General features: G+C 41.5%; 1 protein-coding gene across 14 annotated transcripts in view; it reads right to left on the minus strand.

Annotated features, from left to right (window-relative positions):
- Positions 1–7,014, minus strand: part of ARMC3 (armadillo repeat containing 3) — a 102,432-nt gene extending 95,418 nt beyond the window's left edge. For 9 of the 14 annotated variants that reach the window (XM_086714766.1, XM_086714761.1, XM_086714760.1 and 6 more), the window contains exons 1-2: positions 6,928–7,014; positions 3,034–3,082 (exon numbers count right to left, since the gene is read on the minus strand). In XM_086714766.1, coding sequence (XP_086570892.1) covers positions 3,034–3,081 — 48 coding nt within the window. In that variant the 5' untranslated portion in view covers position 3,082; positions 6,928–7,014. Of the gene's footprint in view, positions 1–3,033; positions 3,083–3,541; positions 3,929–6,697; positions 6,883–6,927 lie in introns of those variants that run through there. The other 5 variants (XM_086714759.1, XM_086714754.1, XM_086714753.1 and 2 more) reach the window with 5 other exon arrangements.
- Positions 7,015–18,022: the final 11,008 nt, after the last annotated feature.

Genomic DNA, 18,022 nt, shown 5'->3' on the forward strand with positions numbered 1-18,022 from the left:
TCCATATTGTTGCAAACAGCAAGACCGCATCCTCTTTATGTCTAGGTAATATTCCATTGTATATATATATATATATATATATATATATATATATATATATATATACCACATCTTCTCTACCCATTCATCTATGGATGGGTACTTAGTGCAATCCCTATCACAATACCAACAACATTTGTCACAGAACTAGAACAAATAATACTAAAATCTGTATGGAACCACACAATATCCCAAATAGCCAAAGCAACCTTGAGAACGTAGAACAAAGCTGGAGGTATCGCAATCCCAGATTTCAAGACGTACTACAAAGCGGTCGTCATCAAAACAGTATGATTCTGGCACAGAAATAAGGCACATAGATCAATGGAACATAATAGAGAGCCCGGAAATAAACCCAGGCTTACATGGTCACACAAACCATGAAACTGGACCACTTTCTTACACCATACACAGAAATAAGCCCAAAATGGATGAAAAGACCCAACTATGAGACCTAAAAGCATAAAACTCCAAGAAGAAAACATAGACAGCAATTTCTTTGACGTTGGCCACTACATATGCTTTGGCTGTCCCTAAGGCTCTCGTGAACTGAGAAAGAAAAGCTAGTTTTCTGTTAACGCTAGGTTTAAAACTGTTTCTCGGGGCGCCTGGGTGGCGCAGTCGGTTAAGCATCCGACTTCAACCAGGTCACGATCTTGCGGTCCGTGAGTTCGAGCCCCGCATGGGGCTCTGGGCTGATGGCTCAGAGCCTGGAGCCTGTTTCCGATTCTGTGTCTCCCTCTCTCTCTGCCCCTCCCCCGTTCATGCTCTGTCTCTCTCTGTCCCAAAAATAAATAAACGTTGAAAAAAAAAAAATTTAAAACTGTTTCTCAAGTCCTTGATTGTGCCCCCCAAGGACTGGAATACGGAGGACAACCCAGCAAAACATTACAAAATTATAGGAAGTGTATTAGACAAATATATCTATTGTTTAACGGTCCCTTAATTCTAATTTTCATCAGAAAATGTTTGTCATCAAGTACTGTGTTCATTAATCCACTTTCCGGTAATAAGATGTCAATAATGATATTGACCGGGGAAAATGGCTGGCTCAGTCGGGGTTGTGAGTTCGAGCCCCATGCTGGGCGTAGGGATTACTTAAAAATAAAATCTTTTTTCTAAAAATGCTATTTTGCAGCAAAAAGGGGTAATTCAAACTTAAGTGGCAATGAAAAAAAAATAAGAGAATTTGGAACATTTTAGGAGGATGTCCAAAAGAGAGCAACTGGAATGATGAAACTGTATCGTGAACCACAATGGCCATCTATCTCTGCAAAGTGTTCCTAGACCGGAGCAGACAGATGCTTCTCCTTCATCTCGTTTTATTTTTTTAAGTTTATTTCTTTTGAGAGAGAGAGTGCACAGAAGCAGTGGAGAGGGAGAGGGAGAGCGAGAATCCCAAGCCAGCTCCACAGTATCAGCACAAAGCCCGTCGCAGGGCCAGATCTCAGGAATCGTGAGATCATGACCTGAGCCGAACTCAAGAGTCAGACGGTTAACCGACTGAGCCACCCAGGTGCCCCCAGACAGATACTTCTGGAGTCTTCGTTCCCAACTGTACTGAAGGATCAAACACAGGAAGTTACATAGGTGTGTGTCTGTGTGGGTCTGTGTATCAGAGTCGAAAGGAGACCTGCAACATTAGGTCTTATTTAGTAGCGTTAACTATGTGCCAGGCACTGAGAACCGTGATGAGCTTTACTTCATTTTAATTCACACAACAACCAAAACGAATTGGGCCTCACAATTCACACTGAAGAAATTTCAAACAAGAACTGAAAGAACATGGCCACATTTGGCAACGCTGTGCCAAATAACACAGGTCATGAGACGCAGAGCTGGGACGTAGCTCACATTTGTAACCGCAAAGCTCCAGTGCTGTTGGAAAGACCTTGCACTAAGCCCAGCTTCCTTCAAACTATAAAATCCCTGTGAGTCTACTGACGGACCATAAACACTTTTTTTCAGTCACATTTTACTTGAAGAAAATCACACCAAATGTCTGTTTCAAAATGAGTTTCTTTTCGCTCTTAAAGATTTTTCATCTCTTCATTTATTTTAATGTTTATTTATTTTTGAGGGAGCGGGAGAGGGGCAGAGAGAGAGGGAGACACAGAATCCAAAACAGCCTCCAGGCTCTGAGCTGTCAGCACAGAGCCCGACGCAGGGCTCGAACTCGTGAACCGTGAGATCATGACCTGAGCCGAAGTCGGACGCTCAACTGCCTGAGCCACCCAGGTGCCCCTAAGATTTGATTTTTGAGTAATCTCTATACCCAACGTGGGGCTCGAATTCACAACCCCGAGATCCAGAGTCACACGCTCCACCGACTGAGCCAGGCAGGTATCCCTCAAAATAAGTTTCTAATCTGAAAACTGTCCAAGTTCATTTTTTATTTTTAACATCATCTTTTGGTAATTCATAAACCTTAGAAAAATAAGATAAAAACATACTTTGAAAAGAGAGACAGGGCTTTGTGTTTTAGGCAATGTATTACTCAAACATCTGGAACAGAAAAAGATGATGAACCCAGACTTTTCTCTCCATAGAACTGGAAAATACGAGCCTTCTGATGTTCAAATGGTCATTTCAGACAACCTCATATACAGAGCTAATAGCTATAGCATAAACTCCTAGTTATTTTTGAAAACGCATTTGGATGATTAACATAAACGAGGGACCAGCAAATATCAATTTAAAATATTTAAAAGAACAAACCAAAACTATTTGGTCATTAACTAGGCCCATAAACACGCCATCCGCATCCTGGAAAAGCTAATAATTACTCTCTAATTGTGCTGATTATGTAATGACAACGTTGTAAATGTTTGTTTATATAATGTTAGATTTCTCTAACTAATCTTATCATTAGTCAGACTTTGGACTTCTGCCAATGTGTACTCATGTATATGCTGGTACATGCCAAACAGTTGGAACAATTTATTTTTAAAACTGGTTGTTAACGTGCTACTAGTCTTAAAATCAGAAACTTACCACATCCTTAGGAGGGGGTTCTGCTTCCTTCTTTACCTTTTTACCCATTCTGGAAAAAGATGCAGTAATTAGTTAAAGTGTCATTTGTACCTTGTATATGCACAAATCTCTCAGTTACCTATGGATGCCCTTCGAAGGAGATTTATTTCCTCATTTAAATTTTACCATGGGGCGCCTGGGTGGCGCAGTCGGTTAAGCGTCCGACTTCAGCCAGGTCACGATCTCGCGGTCCGTGAGTTCGAGCCCCTCGTCAGGCTCTGGGCTGATGGCTCAGAGCCTGGAGCCTGTTTCCGATTCTGTGTCTCCCTCTCTCTCTGCCCCTCCCCCGTTCATGCTCTGTCTCTCTCTGTCCCAAAAATAAATAAACGTTGAAAAAAATTAATTAATTAAAAAAAAAATAAATTTTACCTAAAAAAGAGATGATGTGATATAGGTAGAAATGGTCGTACATGTACAAATATGTTACCTGCAGTCTTATTTCAAACGCCACAGTTTTTAAGGAACTTACTGTTAAGATTGTTGGGCATCAGTCCTGGCTTCCAGCTTGTAAGGAGGTGAACACATCCATGGCATAACTTTCACTTACATAACGGGAAACAGTTTACCATGCATATAGCTCACTGATGGGGTGCTTAGGAGACTAAATCCAATTTACTTTTGAGAGCTCCAAGAATGTTCTGCCACAAAGGGGTGGATTTTTGTCTGCTTTCCTGCACTGATCTATCCCAACAGTATCTGGTACATGGTAGCTATTCGATACGTATAAAAATCATTAACTCTGTTTTTCCTGGGAGTATGATTTTGTGACTGATACCCAAGACAAGGCAACTCCAAATGAACGTTGGTGTCATTTTCCCAGATAACCAAAAGTTTTCTCTAATATAATCCATAGCTCAATAAAAAAAAAAAAAAAAAAAAAGTAATTGAGAATCTGAAGAGACGTATTCTGGAGAAGTTGGGGTTACTGCTTACAAGACCTGTTTCTACCTGCCCTCGTATGTCCATAACTGTGCAGACAAAAAGTCAAAGGATTGGTACTGACAGCTGATAAACCACAGAGCAGTAACCCCATCTGGGTACAGAGGACTTTCCAAGATGTTGGGGACTGTTAGAATAAATAACTCTAGAAACCTTTCGAGTTTTCTCCAGTGAGAGGTTATGTTTGGCATTTGGGCAATCTCAGATGCTACAAACCTGTCTCAGGGAAATTAGTACAGTTTCCAGAAAATTCTGGGAAGTCAAAAATCTTTGGTGAGAATCTACAATGTCAGGATTGGTTCAGATGGTCTCTCAAGGGACAAAAGCAACTCTTAGCATTAGAGGCACTAACCAGAATTTATCACATGTTTTAAAACGCCACGTGTTCATAGAAACTCCTAGGGGCTTCTGAAAGACATCCAGATCCCTCAGTTCAGGTCACATAAATTTCAAGATCTTTGAGGGTCTGGGCAAGCTTACACTGTGATGCCCTCCCTCACATCCAGTATATTAAAACATTAAAGTGTACCCACATTCCCCATTAAATATGATTTTCATCACATAAAGTTTTGAAATCAAGCATTTGAAATTATTCAGCAGGTTGTATACCTCAAACTTCTTGCAAAATGAGAAAACTGTTCTCAAATATAATTTAATATTAAAACATTTACATTAATTTTTCAAGTTTCTTTTCAGACTTTAGAGGCAATACTTTTTTCAAAACTCAAACATCTTTCATGGGTGTTTGAAAAGCACACAGACCCTAGATTTTGTGTTTATGATATTCCAGGCAGATGGACAGAAACCATTCTGGACAAATGCAAATCTATCTTGCGATTAATCTCTAGGAAAAAGAAATTTTAGAGTGCTTCGTAATCGACTCCAAGGTAGAGCAGCCTTTGATTTACAGAAGAACTCCTTATGAATAATGTTTAAGAAGAACTGAATTATACTTGCACTAAATTACTGTACATCATCTGATTTTCACTCAGGAACTGATTTTTTTCCCATTTCAGGACAGTGGCTTTGAGTAACTGCATACTGAAGAGTACAGAGGTTAGAATTGCCTTAACACAGGACGACAGCAATGGAGTCGATCCCAGGCAGTACCGTAAAGTAGGAAGCATTTAGTTTGTGTTTTTATTACCAAATTGAGTACAGTAGTTAATGGGGGACAAAGTATTTAGCTGACATAGATCGGGGCGATGAGCCTCAAAGATGACCGTAAGGTGTTTTTTTTTTTTAACGTTGTAAATTCAACATTTCACTTAAAATCAACACGATACAACCACATTATCTTATGTTCGTTTATTCTTTAAAGATTTGTTTGCCTCTAAAGCTCCAGAGACGCCACATTAAGAAAACAAATCCTGGGGCGCCTGGGTGGCTCAATCAGTTAAGCATCTGACTTTGGCTCAGGTCATGATGTCTCAAGTCTGTGGGTTCCAGAGAACCCGCATGGCCCTCTGTGCTGACAGCTCAGAGCCTGGAGCCTGCTCCGGATTTTGTGTCTCCCACTCTCCCTGCCCCTCCCCTGTTCACACTCCGTCTCTCTCTCCTTCAAAAATAAACAAACACTTTAAAAATAAAAAAATAAAAAAAACCCAACAAATCCCTTTGACTTTTTGAAGCACACCTGCTTTCCTTGACTATTTTACCACCCTCCCCAGTGATGTTTTCGATTGTGCTAAAATATACACAACATAAAATTTACCATTTTAACCCTGCTTAACTGTATAGTTCTGTGTCTACTGTCCAGTTATACAGAATACATTTCATTACAGAAAATTTGGAAAACAAGGAAGGGCACATGGAATAAAAAAAAAAAAAATCACTCAGGAATAAACTCAGGGAGATTAGCACTGTTTCAGGATAGTTCCTTTTTGTGTGTTTTCTATAGGGATTTTACCATGCTACATGGGTTTCGATCTCCTATTCTCAACTTCCTTTCCTGGAACCATTTGCCTACCATATTCTTCTTTTTTTTTTTTTTTTTTTCTGATATAATTTATTGTCAAACTGGCTAACATACCGGCTGTACAGTGTGCTCTTGGTTTTGGGGGTAGATTCCCGTGCTTCATCACTTAGAGACAACACCCAGGGCTCATCCCCACAAGTGCCCTCCTTTCCTGCTGCTTTTTTACACTAATGGACAGGTTCGTCAAATCTCTGTGTCCATTCATTGCTCCAATCATCTCCAGTGAATCAGCATATCATGTCATTTAAAATACTATTGTCAAATCCACTATGTATCTAGACAGTCCCCTATTGTTGAACATTTGTTTCTCATTTCCTGAAATTATGGATACGGCTGCAATGAACCTCCTTAGACATAAAATGTTCATCCACGTCCTCAACTGCTTCTTTAAGAGAAAGGCAAATAACTGGATGAAAAGGCATGAACTTCACCGCACTGAGCACAAAAACAAATCTGCTTTAAATGGGCACCTCCTCCGTCATTAGAAAGGAGCCACGCTTTCCCCCCACAAATTTGTCGACCGTTTGCACTTCTTTGTGAGCTTTCAGCCTGTGCGATCTTGAATGTTTTCTGAGGAGGAGCCTTATTTTAAAAACTGTGAAGGAAGGGGGAAGACTACAGCCAGTGGGGACTCGTTTCCTGAGTTGCTGGGAGGCACGGAACGGAATCTTAGACTCTCAGATCCCCTCTCGGGGCCTGTTTTGTCACCTGTTAAACGGAAGGAGGCCAGGATGCTTAGGAAACCCACCCGGATCCCCGGCTGATACTGGACGCACAGGGCAGGGACCGACAACCCCCAACGAGGCATTCGTTCCGTCGGTTGTCCCAGAGGCCCCCACGCGCTGGGCACCTCCCCCTTGCCCCAATTCTGCGGGGACCTCGGCCCCGGGCCCCTCCAAACCGCGGGAGTAGCCGCGCAGCCGCACGCCCGCCTTTACCTGCCGGCGGATCCCGCCGAGCGGCGGCCCCTCGCGCCCGGAGAACCGCACCCGCCGCCGTCCGCGCGCGCCTCCGAGGCCACTGTTGCTCTTGGTTGCTAGGCGACACCGGCCGCGCCTGCGCGCGCCTCGGCCCTGAAAGCTCGCGCTGGGCTGCGCGCGCGCCCCCCGTCCCGCCTTGGGTAAGCGGTCTGCAGGGAAGGCATCTTGAGCTCCCGAGTCCAGAGCTTTGCGCGGGGTGGACACGGGAACCCTGCTCTTCGCGGCCAGTCCGGGTGAACACTGGAAATCAGCAGGCAGTCCGGCCTCAGCCTCTGGCCCGCGGACCGGCTCTGGATTCGCGTACTCTGGGATGTTAGCGCTTTCCCCCAAAGACAGGCCCCAGCCGGAATCTGCGCCGATGGCTGCCGCATCACCGCCCCCTGTCCAGGCTCCCCTAAGCCGCACCCCTGCGTGGCCCACTTTCCAGGCCCTAGGGCGTCCAGTCTGCCCTCACGGCACTTGTGTTGGGCCAATCTCCTCCTCTTCCACCTTTCTTTCCTCTTGATGCCACCCTTCCCAACGGCCTAAGACCTCAGTTTCCCTTCTTCGTCCTCCACCCTCCTCCACTCCAATCGGCAGTGAGGTCAACGGGCCCTCTTCATTTTGTCTCCTAATCTATTCCTCCTCTTTAATCCTTACGGTCATCCCAATCCGGGCCACCATTTTTGGCGTCTGATGGCTTCGGCTCCTCTCTGCCTCCTATTCCTGCATCGATACGAGAGACCATACCAGAGGCAGATCAGCCTTCCGGAACTTCTCATTCTAGACGTGTCACTCCCCTATTCAAACTTCAGTCGGCTTCCTAAAAATAAAGTCTGAACTCATTAGCCTGGTATGCAAAACCGTCTGCCCATTCCCTATTTGTGCAGCCCACCTCTCTCCCCCAACACAAGCCCCAGCCAAGCCGACTGTCACCCCCAATTTTTCCATACTTTTTTCTGGATTTCGCTCACTGTCCCTTCATCATTGCGTCTATTCCACAAATATTTATTAAGCACCTACTGTTTGCCAGGTCATCCGCAACTCGTGTAACCCCTGGAATACTCTTTTATTTCTACTTAACGAAGCCCAGCTCAAATGCCGTCTTCATACAAGACCTTTTGATTGACTTTAGTAAAAAAACAAAACAAAACAAAACTCTCCCTCTCCTGAATTCCTCTCATACTTTCCAAACTCCGTCCCTTGCCTGCCTCTGTCCGTCCCCCAGCCTTGGTCCTTTTTACTTGAACATATATGGCTGGATGAGTTTGGGCAAATGTTTACAGCTGTGTAACTTATCACAATGAAGATGTACAGCATTTCCACCCTCCCAAATTTCCTTCATGCCCCTTTGAAGTCAGACCTCTCCCTCCAGCCCTCTTCTCCGGGAAAAACTGGTCTGTTTTTCTCTCCCTATAATTTTGTATTTTTAAAATATCTTATCGGTTGCACCATGCAACATGCTACCTCTTGTGTCTGGCTTCCTTAATTTAGCTTTTAAGATGTGTTCGTGGTGTTGCATATATCAGGAGCTTGTTCCTTTCCGTCGCCGAGGACGACTGCACTACGCGGATATACAACATCCAATCACTGGTTGATGGACACTTGGGTTCTTTCCAGTTTTGGACTGTTATCAATAAATCTGCTCTAAACATTTATACACAGGTTTTTGTGTGAACATATGTTTCTCCTTCCTTGGGAAAATACCCAAGAATGGGATTTCTGGGTCTCATGCCATGTGTACGCTTGATGTTATGAGAACTTGCCAAACTGTTTTTCCAAAGGCTCTATACTGTATTTGCATACTCACCACCAATGAGTGAGCCATCCAATTGCTTCCTATGTTCTACAGCACTTGGTATTGGCAGGCCTTTCCATTTTAGCCATTCCGGGAGCCCGGGTGGCTCAGTCAGTTGAGTATCCAACTTCGGCTCAGGTCGTGATCTCACGGTTTGTGGGTTCAAGTCCCATGTTGGAGTCTGTGCTGACAGCTCAGAGCCTGGAGCCTGCTTCGGATTCTGTGTCTCCCTCTCTCTCTGCCCCTGCTCCCCTCATGCTCGCCCTCTCTCTCTGTCTCTCTGTCTCTGTCTCTCTCTCTCTCAAAAATAAATAGACGTTAAAAAATTTATAAATTTCAGCCATTCTGTTGGATGTGTAGTGGTGTATCCTTCTGGTTTTCATTTGTATTTCCTTCATGACTAATGATGAGCTCATTCTAGGTTTTTGTTAACCATTTCTATACCTTATTTTGTGAAGTATTTGTTCAAACATTTGTCCTACTCATAACGGGTTGTTTGTCTTATTACTATGGACTCATAATAGTCCTCTATATTTCTGGGGACAAGTCACTTATCATACATAACTTGGAAAAATTTTCTGCCCGGGTTCGTCATAGTGGAAAATTAAATTTAGAGACCATAAGTTAAACACGAGGGCTTCTCATTGCTACTGGGTTGGTCGCTGCTTCTAGATCTTTTCAGAAACCTGGTGAAGCTATGAGTTCAGCACACATGATAAATCAGAAATCTACAGATCCAGACTGTGGTTACAAGAGATAAGATATCATCGTATGGCAGTCGTTGGAACTATCTGGTTCTCTGGCCATGGCTTAAAACTGAAAACTCTAAGGCTGTCATTTCCTGTCTCAGAACTACTAAATATAATTAGAAGGATTTCACCCATCTCACATCCCTGGTGGTGCTTTTGTCCATGGCCATAACTGTGCCATGTCAGTAGCGGCTTGGTCTGTCAAAATTGTCTCCAAAAGTTACTTCTCTCTAAGAGACCACATGTGAGTCCCATAAGACATCCTCTCAAGGTAAACTCAAGATCTCTTCACTGTTTTCAGATCCACTCAGATTAAACAACCAGTTCCAGATTTATGTCTTTGAATTTCTGAGGTCAGCAGCCACTTCTGATACCAGTCATTGTATCATTTGAAGTTCTACTGCGGACAGCAAAATCCAGTCTAGTTGGCAGGGATTTAGAGATTTATAGGATTGTTGCAAGGGCTGGAGTGACAGGTTCTGGACTGAACTGTCAGAGATGACTTTCAAAACAGTGTTGCAAAGCACTATTCACAATAACCAAGACATGGAAACAAACTAAATGTCCACGGACAGACGAAAGGATAAAGAAAGTAAGTGTATACAATGGAATACCATTCAGCTATAAAGAAGAAGGAAATCCTGCCATTTGCGACAACGTGGATGGACCTCGAGGGCATTATGCCAAGTGAAATAAGACAGAGAAAGACAAATACTGTATGATCCCACTTATATTTGAAATCTAAAAACATTGAACTCACAGAAACAGAGTGGAATGGCGGTTTCCAGGGTTGAGGGGTCGGGAAAAATGGAGAGATGTTGGTCAAAGGGTACAGACATTCAGTTAGAAGATGCATAAGGGGCAGAGATCTAAGGTAAAGCATGGCGACTGTAGTTAACAATAACTGTACTTGAAAGTTGCTACGAGGACAAAGTTTCAATCTCAGCACCACCACCACCACAATAAAATAGTAATTATGTGAAGTGAAGGATATGTTCACTAACCTTGTGGTGATATTCATTTTGCAATATGTATATCTATCAAAACATCACGTGGTATACCTTATACTTAATACAATGCTGTATGTCAATTATATCTCGGTAAATCTGGGGCAAAACACCGCAGACGTGGCCATCCAAGAAAGCCAAGGAATCAGGAGGCTTAAATCACTTTCACGCAGAATAATGAGGATTTATCTCAAATTCACATTAATGCTCTTCATTCATTCTTTTAATCCTCAGCCTTTTTTTTTTTTTTTTTTTGTCATGGAAAAATTATCAAATGAAGCAACAATGCCTAGCACATCAGACCAGCTCCCTTCCACAAAGCTTATCTCTTCAAAGGGAAAAAGACCAAAGCACCTGAGATAAGCTACTTATAGTGCTGAGTCAATGTACCGAAGCAAATAATATATATCAGGTACAACGCTTAGATGTCTATTGACAATTTCATTGTTAAGCTAATGTTGGTCCCCCCAAATCCCATCAAGGAAAGCCTTCGTGTTTCAATTACAAATGCAGAGAAATGTTGGCATGAAGATTTTCCATGGTTCTCTATTCCACATTAAATGATATTTTCAAAACGGTGAATTCAAGCCACTACAGTCGCACTTGTTTAGAGCTTTATGCAAAAAATTGAGATCAGAAACATATACTACCAGTTCATACCCAAGAGGATGACCAAGGAAAAATGTCTGGAGTCTCTGAGCTGAAAGAGCCATTGAAATTGTGAGTGTAAGTGTGGGTGTAAATGATTCTTACTTTGCACATATGAGGGTTGGTATGGTGGCTTCAAAATGTGTTAACTAATGTTGTTGAGCTTCTTAAAGAACTTGACCCAAGATTGGGAGGACCCCATGAAATAAATGAACTTGTAGTGTCAATATTGATGCGTTCAAAGAAAAATACCATGACTGATGTTTAGTAACTGTTAGAATTCGAACTCGAAATTATTAGTAAGACCAGTGGGGCAAGATCTTTATGCTGGAAGAAAAACTTCATGAAAACTTTGAAATATTTAGTATGAGAACATTTTAAAGGCTTCAAAATCCACTCATTATCACAAAACATTTCAATGTTGCATTTGTCAAAGAGAAGGGACTTCCATTCTTTAAAAATGATAAACCTACGAAGGAAGATTTTTAAGGTTTTTTTTCAATAATAGCTTTCTAAGACCTGCGAAGGTTTATTTATTTTGAGAGAGACAGAGACAGTGCAAGCAAAGGAGGGACAGAGGGAGAGAGAGACAGAGAGAAAGAGACAGAGAGTGAGAGAGAGAGAGAGAGAGAGAGAGAGAGAATCCCAAGCAGGCTCTGCACCATCAGCACAGAGCCCAACGTGGAGCTCAAATCCACAGGCCCACAAGATCATAACCTGAGCCAAAATCAAGAACCAGATGCCCAACCAACTGAGCCGTCCAGGCACCCCCAAAGTAAGATTTTAAAAGACCAAAGATCAGGGGCACCTGGGTGTCTCAGTCAGCCAGTCAAGTAGCCGACTCTCGGTTTCTGCTCAGGTCATGATCTCATGGCTCATGAGATCGAACCCTGCATCGGTCTTCACATTGACAGGGAGGAGCCTGGTTAGGATTCTCTCTCTCCCTCTCTCCCTCTCTGCCCCTCCCCAACTCATGCTTTCTCTTTCTCTCTCTCTGTCTCAAAATAAATAAATAAACATTAAAAAAATAAAAGATCAAAGATAAAGGGCAAGAAAACAGTTTCCATTCATGGGAGAAAAAGTGATAATCTGCTATTTGGTACCTCTGCTTCTGTAAACATAATTTCTGACCAAGGTAACTATGAAGAACGTGAAAGGTTCGGATCAGGAATTACATGGAACGGTTTTGAGCTGCAAATCAGGTGTGTGTGTGTGTGTGTGTGTGTGTGTATGTGTGTGTGTGTGTGTAAAATATTCTCAGGACCCAACTCCACTTTTCACGTCAAAGAGTGAAGCCATTTTATCTGTAAGTTTTTTACAAACTCGATATTCAATATTTTCGACTAAGTTTTATTTTCTTGCCTTATCATCAATATGTAACATAAAGGGAATGCAATCGTTTTTGCACAAAGCCCCATAGTGACTCCTCAAATGCCCTCAAGTTCACCTCAGGGGGACTTACAAATATTATCATTTCCTCATATGCCATGATGTGGAAACGTTTGAGAACTGCTCATCTGAAGACTTGCTGGCCGATAGAAGTTCTGGGTTGAATGTATAGGATTTTGTTCTCAACAGTCCTGGTCCAGGAATTTGCCACTGTCCACCCCTGCAGAGATCACCAACTGTGTGTATTAGACAGTTTGTAACGAAAACCACTGTCACTTCCTCTAAACCAGTGGTCTTTCTTTCATGGTCTTAAGGCACTTGAGCAGCAAATTAGCTATCAGAATATTGCGGGTGAACGTGAACTAGGGCCAGAGGAGAGGAGACATCTAATGGATTCTCCTACCGTAGCGTAGACGACACTTCTTTTGCATCTGGATTATTACTCACCTCAGACTCACCATCTTTCTTCCCTGGATGCTGTTACGGTCTATGTGGTTATTTCCGTGGCTAGGAGACGTTTTGTCCCTTCATATTATGTGTGTTCAAAAATCAGTGTCCTGGGGCACTTGAGTGGCTCAGTCGGTTGAACAACCTGCTCTTGGTTTCGGCTCAGGTCACGAGCTCACAGTTTGTGGTTCAAGCCCCTTGTTGGGCTCTGTGCTGGCAGGGCGGAGCCTGCTTGGGATTCTCTCTCTCCCTCTCTCTCGGACGCTCTCCTGCTCTCTCTCTCTCTCTCTCTCTCAAAAATGGACAAACTTAAAAAAAAAATCAGTGTCCTTAGGTGTTATTACCCTCACGCACCACCCGTAAGGACTGTGGTGTTGGATGCTAATTAAAGCACATGACATTGTCAGCTCTCCCATGTTAACAACTTGAGAGTCTTAGCATAACAAACCTCATTTGATTCAGTGGATATATTCCACAAAACATGTTTTTGAAAAGGATTTTTGAAAACTAATTAGACTTTAAGAACATTAAGAGAGTTCACTATTTAGGGAAACCTGAAGATGAATCACCTTATACTGAAAAGGAAAAGAACCCGTCAGTACAAGAAAGCAATTATCTATTATAAGTCTGAATCCGTTTCAAGTGAGGGGGTACAATTGTATAATTTAGATAATTTCTCATTGTATGTTTCTTCTAATGTCGTCTTTGAATTCATTTCCATTCAAAGTGAATGAGTCATATGGCTGATTGTTGTAAATCAATTGAACTTGGTTGAAGATAAATAATAAAAATGTAACTTCTGTCTGTAACCTTCAAGTCAGTGTTCTCGATGAAAGAAAACCCATAAGCAGTGTGGTGACCTTCCGCCTTTCCTAGAGCCTAAATGCACACAGTTTGCCAACACTTTACTGTAAATAGTTGCTGTTTTTCTCAAAAGTAGATTGCCACAAGGCAGTTTCTTCCACCACATCGTGTTATTTAAAAGTTATCTGCTTTTTTGGCTGCTGTTCAAGGGAGTTCTTTGCCTGTAAATCCTCTTTATCTCATGCTATGGTTGAAGTAAAACCTGGGCACAGTTTCAGTGCATTCGTCTTGTTGTACCAGGAGAGGAAAAAAAATTAAGGACCCCAGAGACTGATCCTGTTCTGCAAATGGTCATGAATCAGCGGGGGGCCCTGTTGGCTATTCAAAAGGGTAATACTCCTGAGCACCCACTGGGAAGGTGCGATCCCCTCATGGGAAAGACAGCCACACCATTAAAAAGATCATTTAAAAGCCTGAGAGCTGGAGTTTCAAAGTAAACAATACCCATTGTGTACTTGACTCCAGGCCTTTAAAATCAGCCTCACTTAGTGGTGGGGGTCCATATTCCCTTAGCTCTTAGTTTCGACTTGATAATCCTTTGACTCTGAACTCAGTTTCTGTCATTTGCACTATGGAGATACCAGCTTGTTTGCTAGAGGTTGTGCGGTTTAAAAGAAAATAGGATGCATCCCACTTAAAGAAAAAGATGGATTAAAGGTGTCTGAGACATGGGGCGCCTGGGTGGCGCAGTCGGTTAAGCGTCCGACTTCAACCAGGTCACGATCTCACGGTCCGTGAGTTCGAGCCCCGCGTCGGGCTCTGGGCTGATGGCTCAGAGCCTGGAGCCTGTTTCCGATTCTGTGTCTCCCTCTCTCTCTGCCCCTCGCCCGTTCATGCTCTGTCTCTCTCTGTCCCAAAAATAAATAAACGTTGAAAAAAAAAATTAAAAAAAAATAAAAATAAAAAAATAAATAAAATAAAGGTGTCTGAGACAATATATCCCTTTGAGATGACATCTCATTCTGTGAAGGATGCCTTAGAATGACCTCTTTCACCACTAGCCAGCTCTCTACATCATATGTGGAACCTATGTTTGTGGATAAACAGTAGGAACTGTGATCTAAGCAACCCCTTGACATGAAGATTCCCTGGTTTGGCTTCGGACATTCAGCTTATTTAGAAGAAGAAGAAGAAGAAGAAGAAGACAAAGACGAAGAAGAAGACGAAGAAGAAGAAGGGGAAGAAGCTAAACAATTGTGTCTGTTTAACGATCTCAGTTGAAGGATCCCTTGAACTGAAAATAAGTGGGTTGATCTAAAATACAACTCAGATCAGAAACACCAAAATAAACTGTATTGAATAAAATGGGACTGTTGGTGGTACAAAGAATGGTTCTCTGATCTCTTCTTTTTTGCCTGTTATGGTGAGTGGAAAGGTAATCCAATAGCACATGGTATTATTGAGGCCAGGATCCTGGGTCAGATCTGGCCTTGACTTTCTTAACCAAAGTGGGCCAAAGATTTTGGTTGGATCATGAGTGATAAATGATTACTGCTGGAAAAAGAGCTGAGCTCAAGCTTTTTGAATGGCAGGCGGTGACTATCATCCCGACTCCGGAGGGTCCTCTGAGTCCTCCTTATTTGAAGGGCGGGGCCACCCTACATGGATCTGGTTCCAAGGCAGCATCATTCTAGGGACAGGTGGTTTAGTTTCTACACATTATTGGAGACTTGTGTCTAATTTGGGACAGAGTTATCAGTCTTTCGTTTCCAAATTATTTTATTTTCCATCACTTATTTTAAGAAATGACAAGTAGGGGCGCCTGGGTGGCTCAGTCGGTTGAGCGTCAGACTTCGGCCCAGGTCATGATCTCGCGGTCCGTGGGTTCGAGCCCCGCGTGGGGCTCTGTGCTGACAGCTTGGAGCCCGGAGCCTGTTTCGGATTCTGTGTCTCCCTCTCTCTGACCCTCCCCCGTTCATGCTCTGTCTCTCTCTGTATCAAAAATAAATAAACATTAAGAAATGATAAGTAAAACCAGCTTAAAAAACAAATGAAAATTCTTACTTAAATTAAACTAGAGTTAGGGGTGCGTGGGTGGCCCCGCGGGTTAAGTATCCAACTCTTGATTTCCACTCAGATTCTCACAGTTCGTGAGTTCGAGCTCCACATCGGGCTCTGCGCTGCCAGGGCAGAGGCTGCTTGGGATTCTCTTTCTCCCTCTCTCTCTCTGCCCCTCCCCTGCTCTCTCGCTCTTAAAATAAATAAGTAAACTTTAAAAAAAAAATAAAGTTTGATCTAAGTACTTGAACAACAGAAAAAAAATAAGCAAAAGAAGATGGTAATAATCACCTACAGTATATTTTGAAATAAGTAGATGGGGAAAGATCCCCATCGCTTGTTAATATTTTTAAAAATTATAATGGATAGATATGTCTACAGTGAATGTCTTAATACTAAATATTAAACAAATAATTTATAGTTTCAAGCAGAGTATAATCTATGACATTATAAGTGAAATTTTATAAATTCAAAAAAAATTGTAATTCACAAATCAGTAGCATTACCTAAAGTGTATCTTTAACTTTGTCTACACCTCAAACTTCATGGCATTTGAAGGAGCTAATGATTTCTTGAACGGTTGATTGTAGGGCTTATTTTAACCATGATTCCTCTGTAAGAATCAAAAAATTAAGGAGGGAGAATATATTCTAAAATCTTTATTTAATGGAAGACTGAGGCCAAACTCACACAAAGATTAAGTAACAATACAAACCCATAAATACAATGAGTTTCTCTATCACATTAATCTAATTTAATTTTTCACCATGGAGCTGATATATTAAAATAAGGAAATCTTCCAAAAAGAAAATGATACTAAAATAAATTTTGTTTTCTTCCATTCCAAATAGGGTGACTTCTTCATTTCAAATTTAGTCTCTACCTCTTACAAATGCATGCCTATCTTTGCAGAAAAGAAAATGTAGGTCTACATATAACCCACTTATCATGTAATTTGTTTCCACTGAAGTCATAGCATGCTACCTGGTACTTACCCTTGAGAAAGTTAGCACAAACCAATGTTGCTCTAAGCATTCACATTGTAACAGTAAGTGAAACAGTAGTGACTTTTTTTTAACCCATTAATATTGATCACAAACATTATATTTTATGTAGAACTTCTGGATTCTGTTCATTACATTTCTGAGCATCTTAATAAAATACAATCCAAGTCCAAAGCTGTCATTCTAAGCTTGGCATTACTAACTGGGAATCAATGTGACTAGAACGTTGCTATGCTTTATAATTTGTCAAAAGAACGTTGTTAAAGAATATTACAGTTTTTGTAATGAGAAACATTTGCAATTTCTATTTCCTAACTGTACAGTTTTTAATTAATTGGTTCACCAGAATAAATGACAGAAGAACACTCTAGATGTTCTATCACTCACTAGTTCTGAATACTACGATTTGTGATTTGAAGGTTCTAACGTGGTCCTTCATGTAGCTGCAATCAAGATAAAACTCATCTTGAAAGCCAAAATCAAGAAAATGATCTATATCGGCTAAGATAATCAGCTGTCATTTGTTACTCTGGCCTGAATAGCAAGGTCACTGGATTCCATTTCCATAATCATTTGCCCGTGACTCAAGTAAAACGTCTAGTGTTTTGCAGATATGTAACCGATTCAAATATTTAGATGCATATTTAAGCGTGAGTATGGATGTGCTAGTGTTGTGAGCATTGAAAAAATTATTTGATGGCCAAAGCTACTCTGCAGAGCACTGTTGTGCAGAACCAGGGACATTAACTAAAGAGAACAATTCGGCTAAGATAGAAAGAAAGAAAGAGCATACAAGTTAGAAGGGAAGAAGTGAAATTTTCTCTGTTCACAGATGATACATTATATGTAGAAAACCCTAAAGACTCCGCTAAGAAACGATTAAAACAAATAAATTCAGTAACGTTGCAGGATACAAAATCAATATACAAAAATCAGCTGTGTGTCTGTACCCTAACAATGAATTATCAGAAAGAGGAATTAGGAAAACAATCCCATTTACAATAGTATCAAAGAGAATAAAATACTCAGAAAAAAATTTAACCAGAAAGGGAAAGGTCTTGAAAACTATACCCTGAAAACTATGAAACACTGGTGAAAGAAATTGAAGAAGTCACAAATAAATGGAAAGATATTCCATGTTCATGAACAGGAAAAATTAATACTGTTAAA

Source organism: Puma concolor, chromosome B4 (genome assembly GCF_028749965.1).
Source record: "Puma concolor isolate L17-30 chromosome B4, mPumCon1.1.hap2, whole genome shotgun sequence".
Classification (NCBI taxonomy): domain Eukaryota; kingdom Metazoa; phylum Chordata; class Mammalia; order Carnivora; family Felidae; genus Puma; species Puma concolor.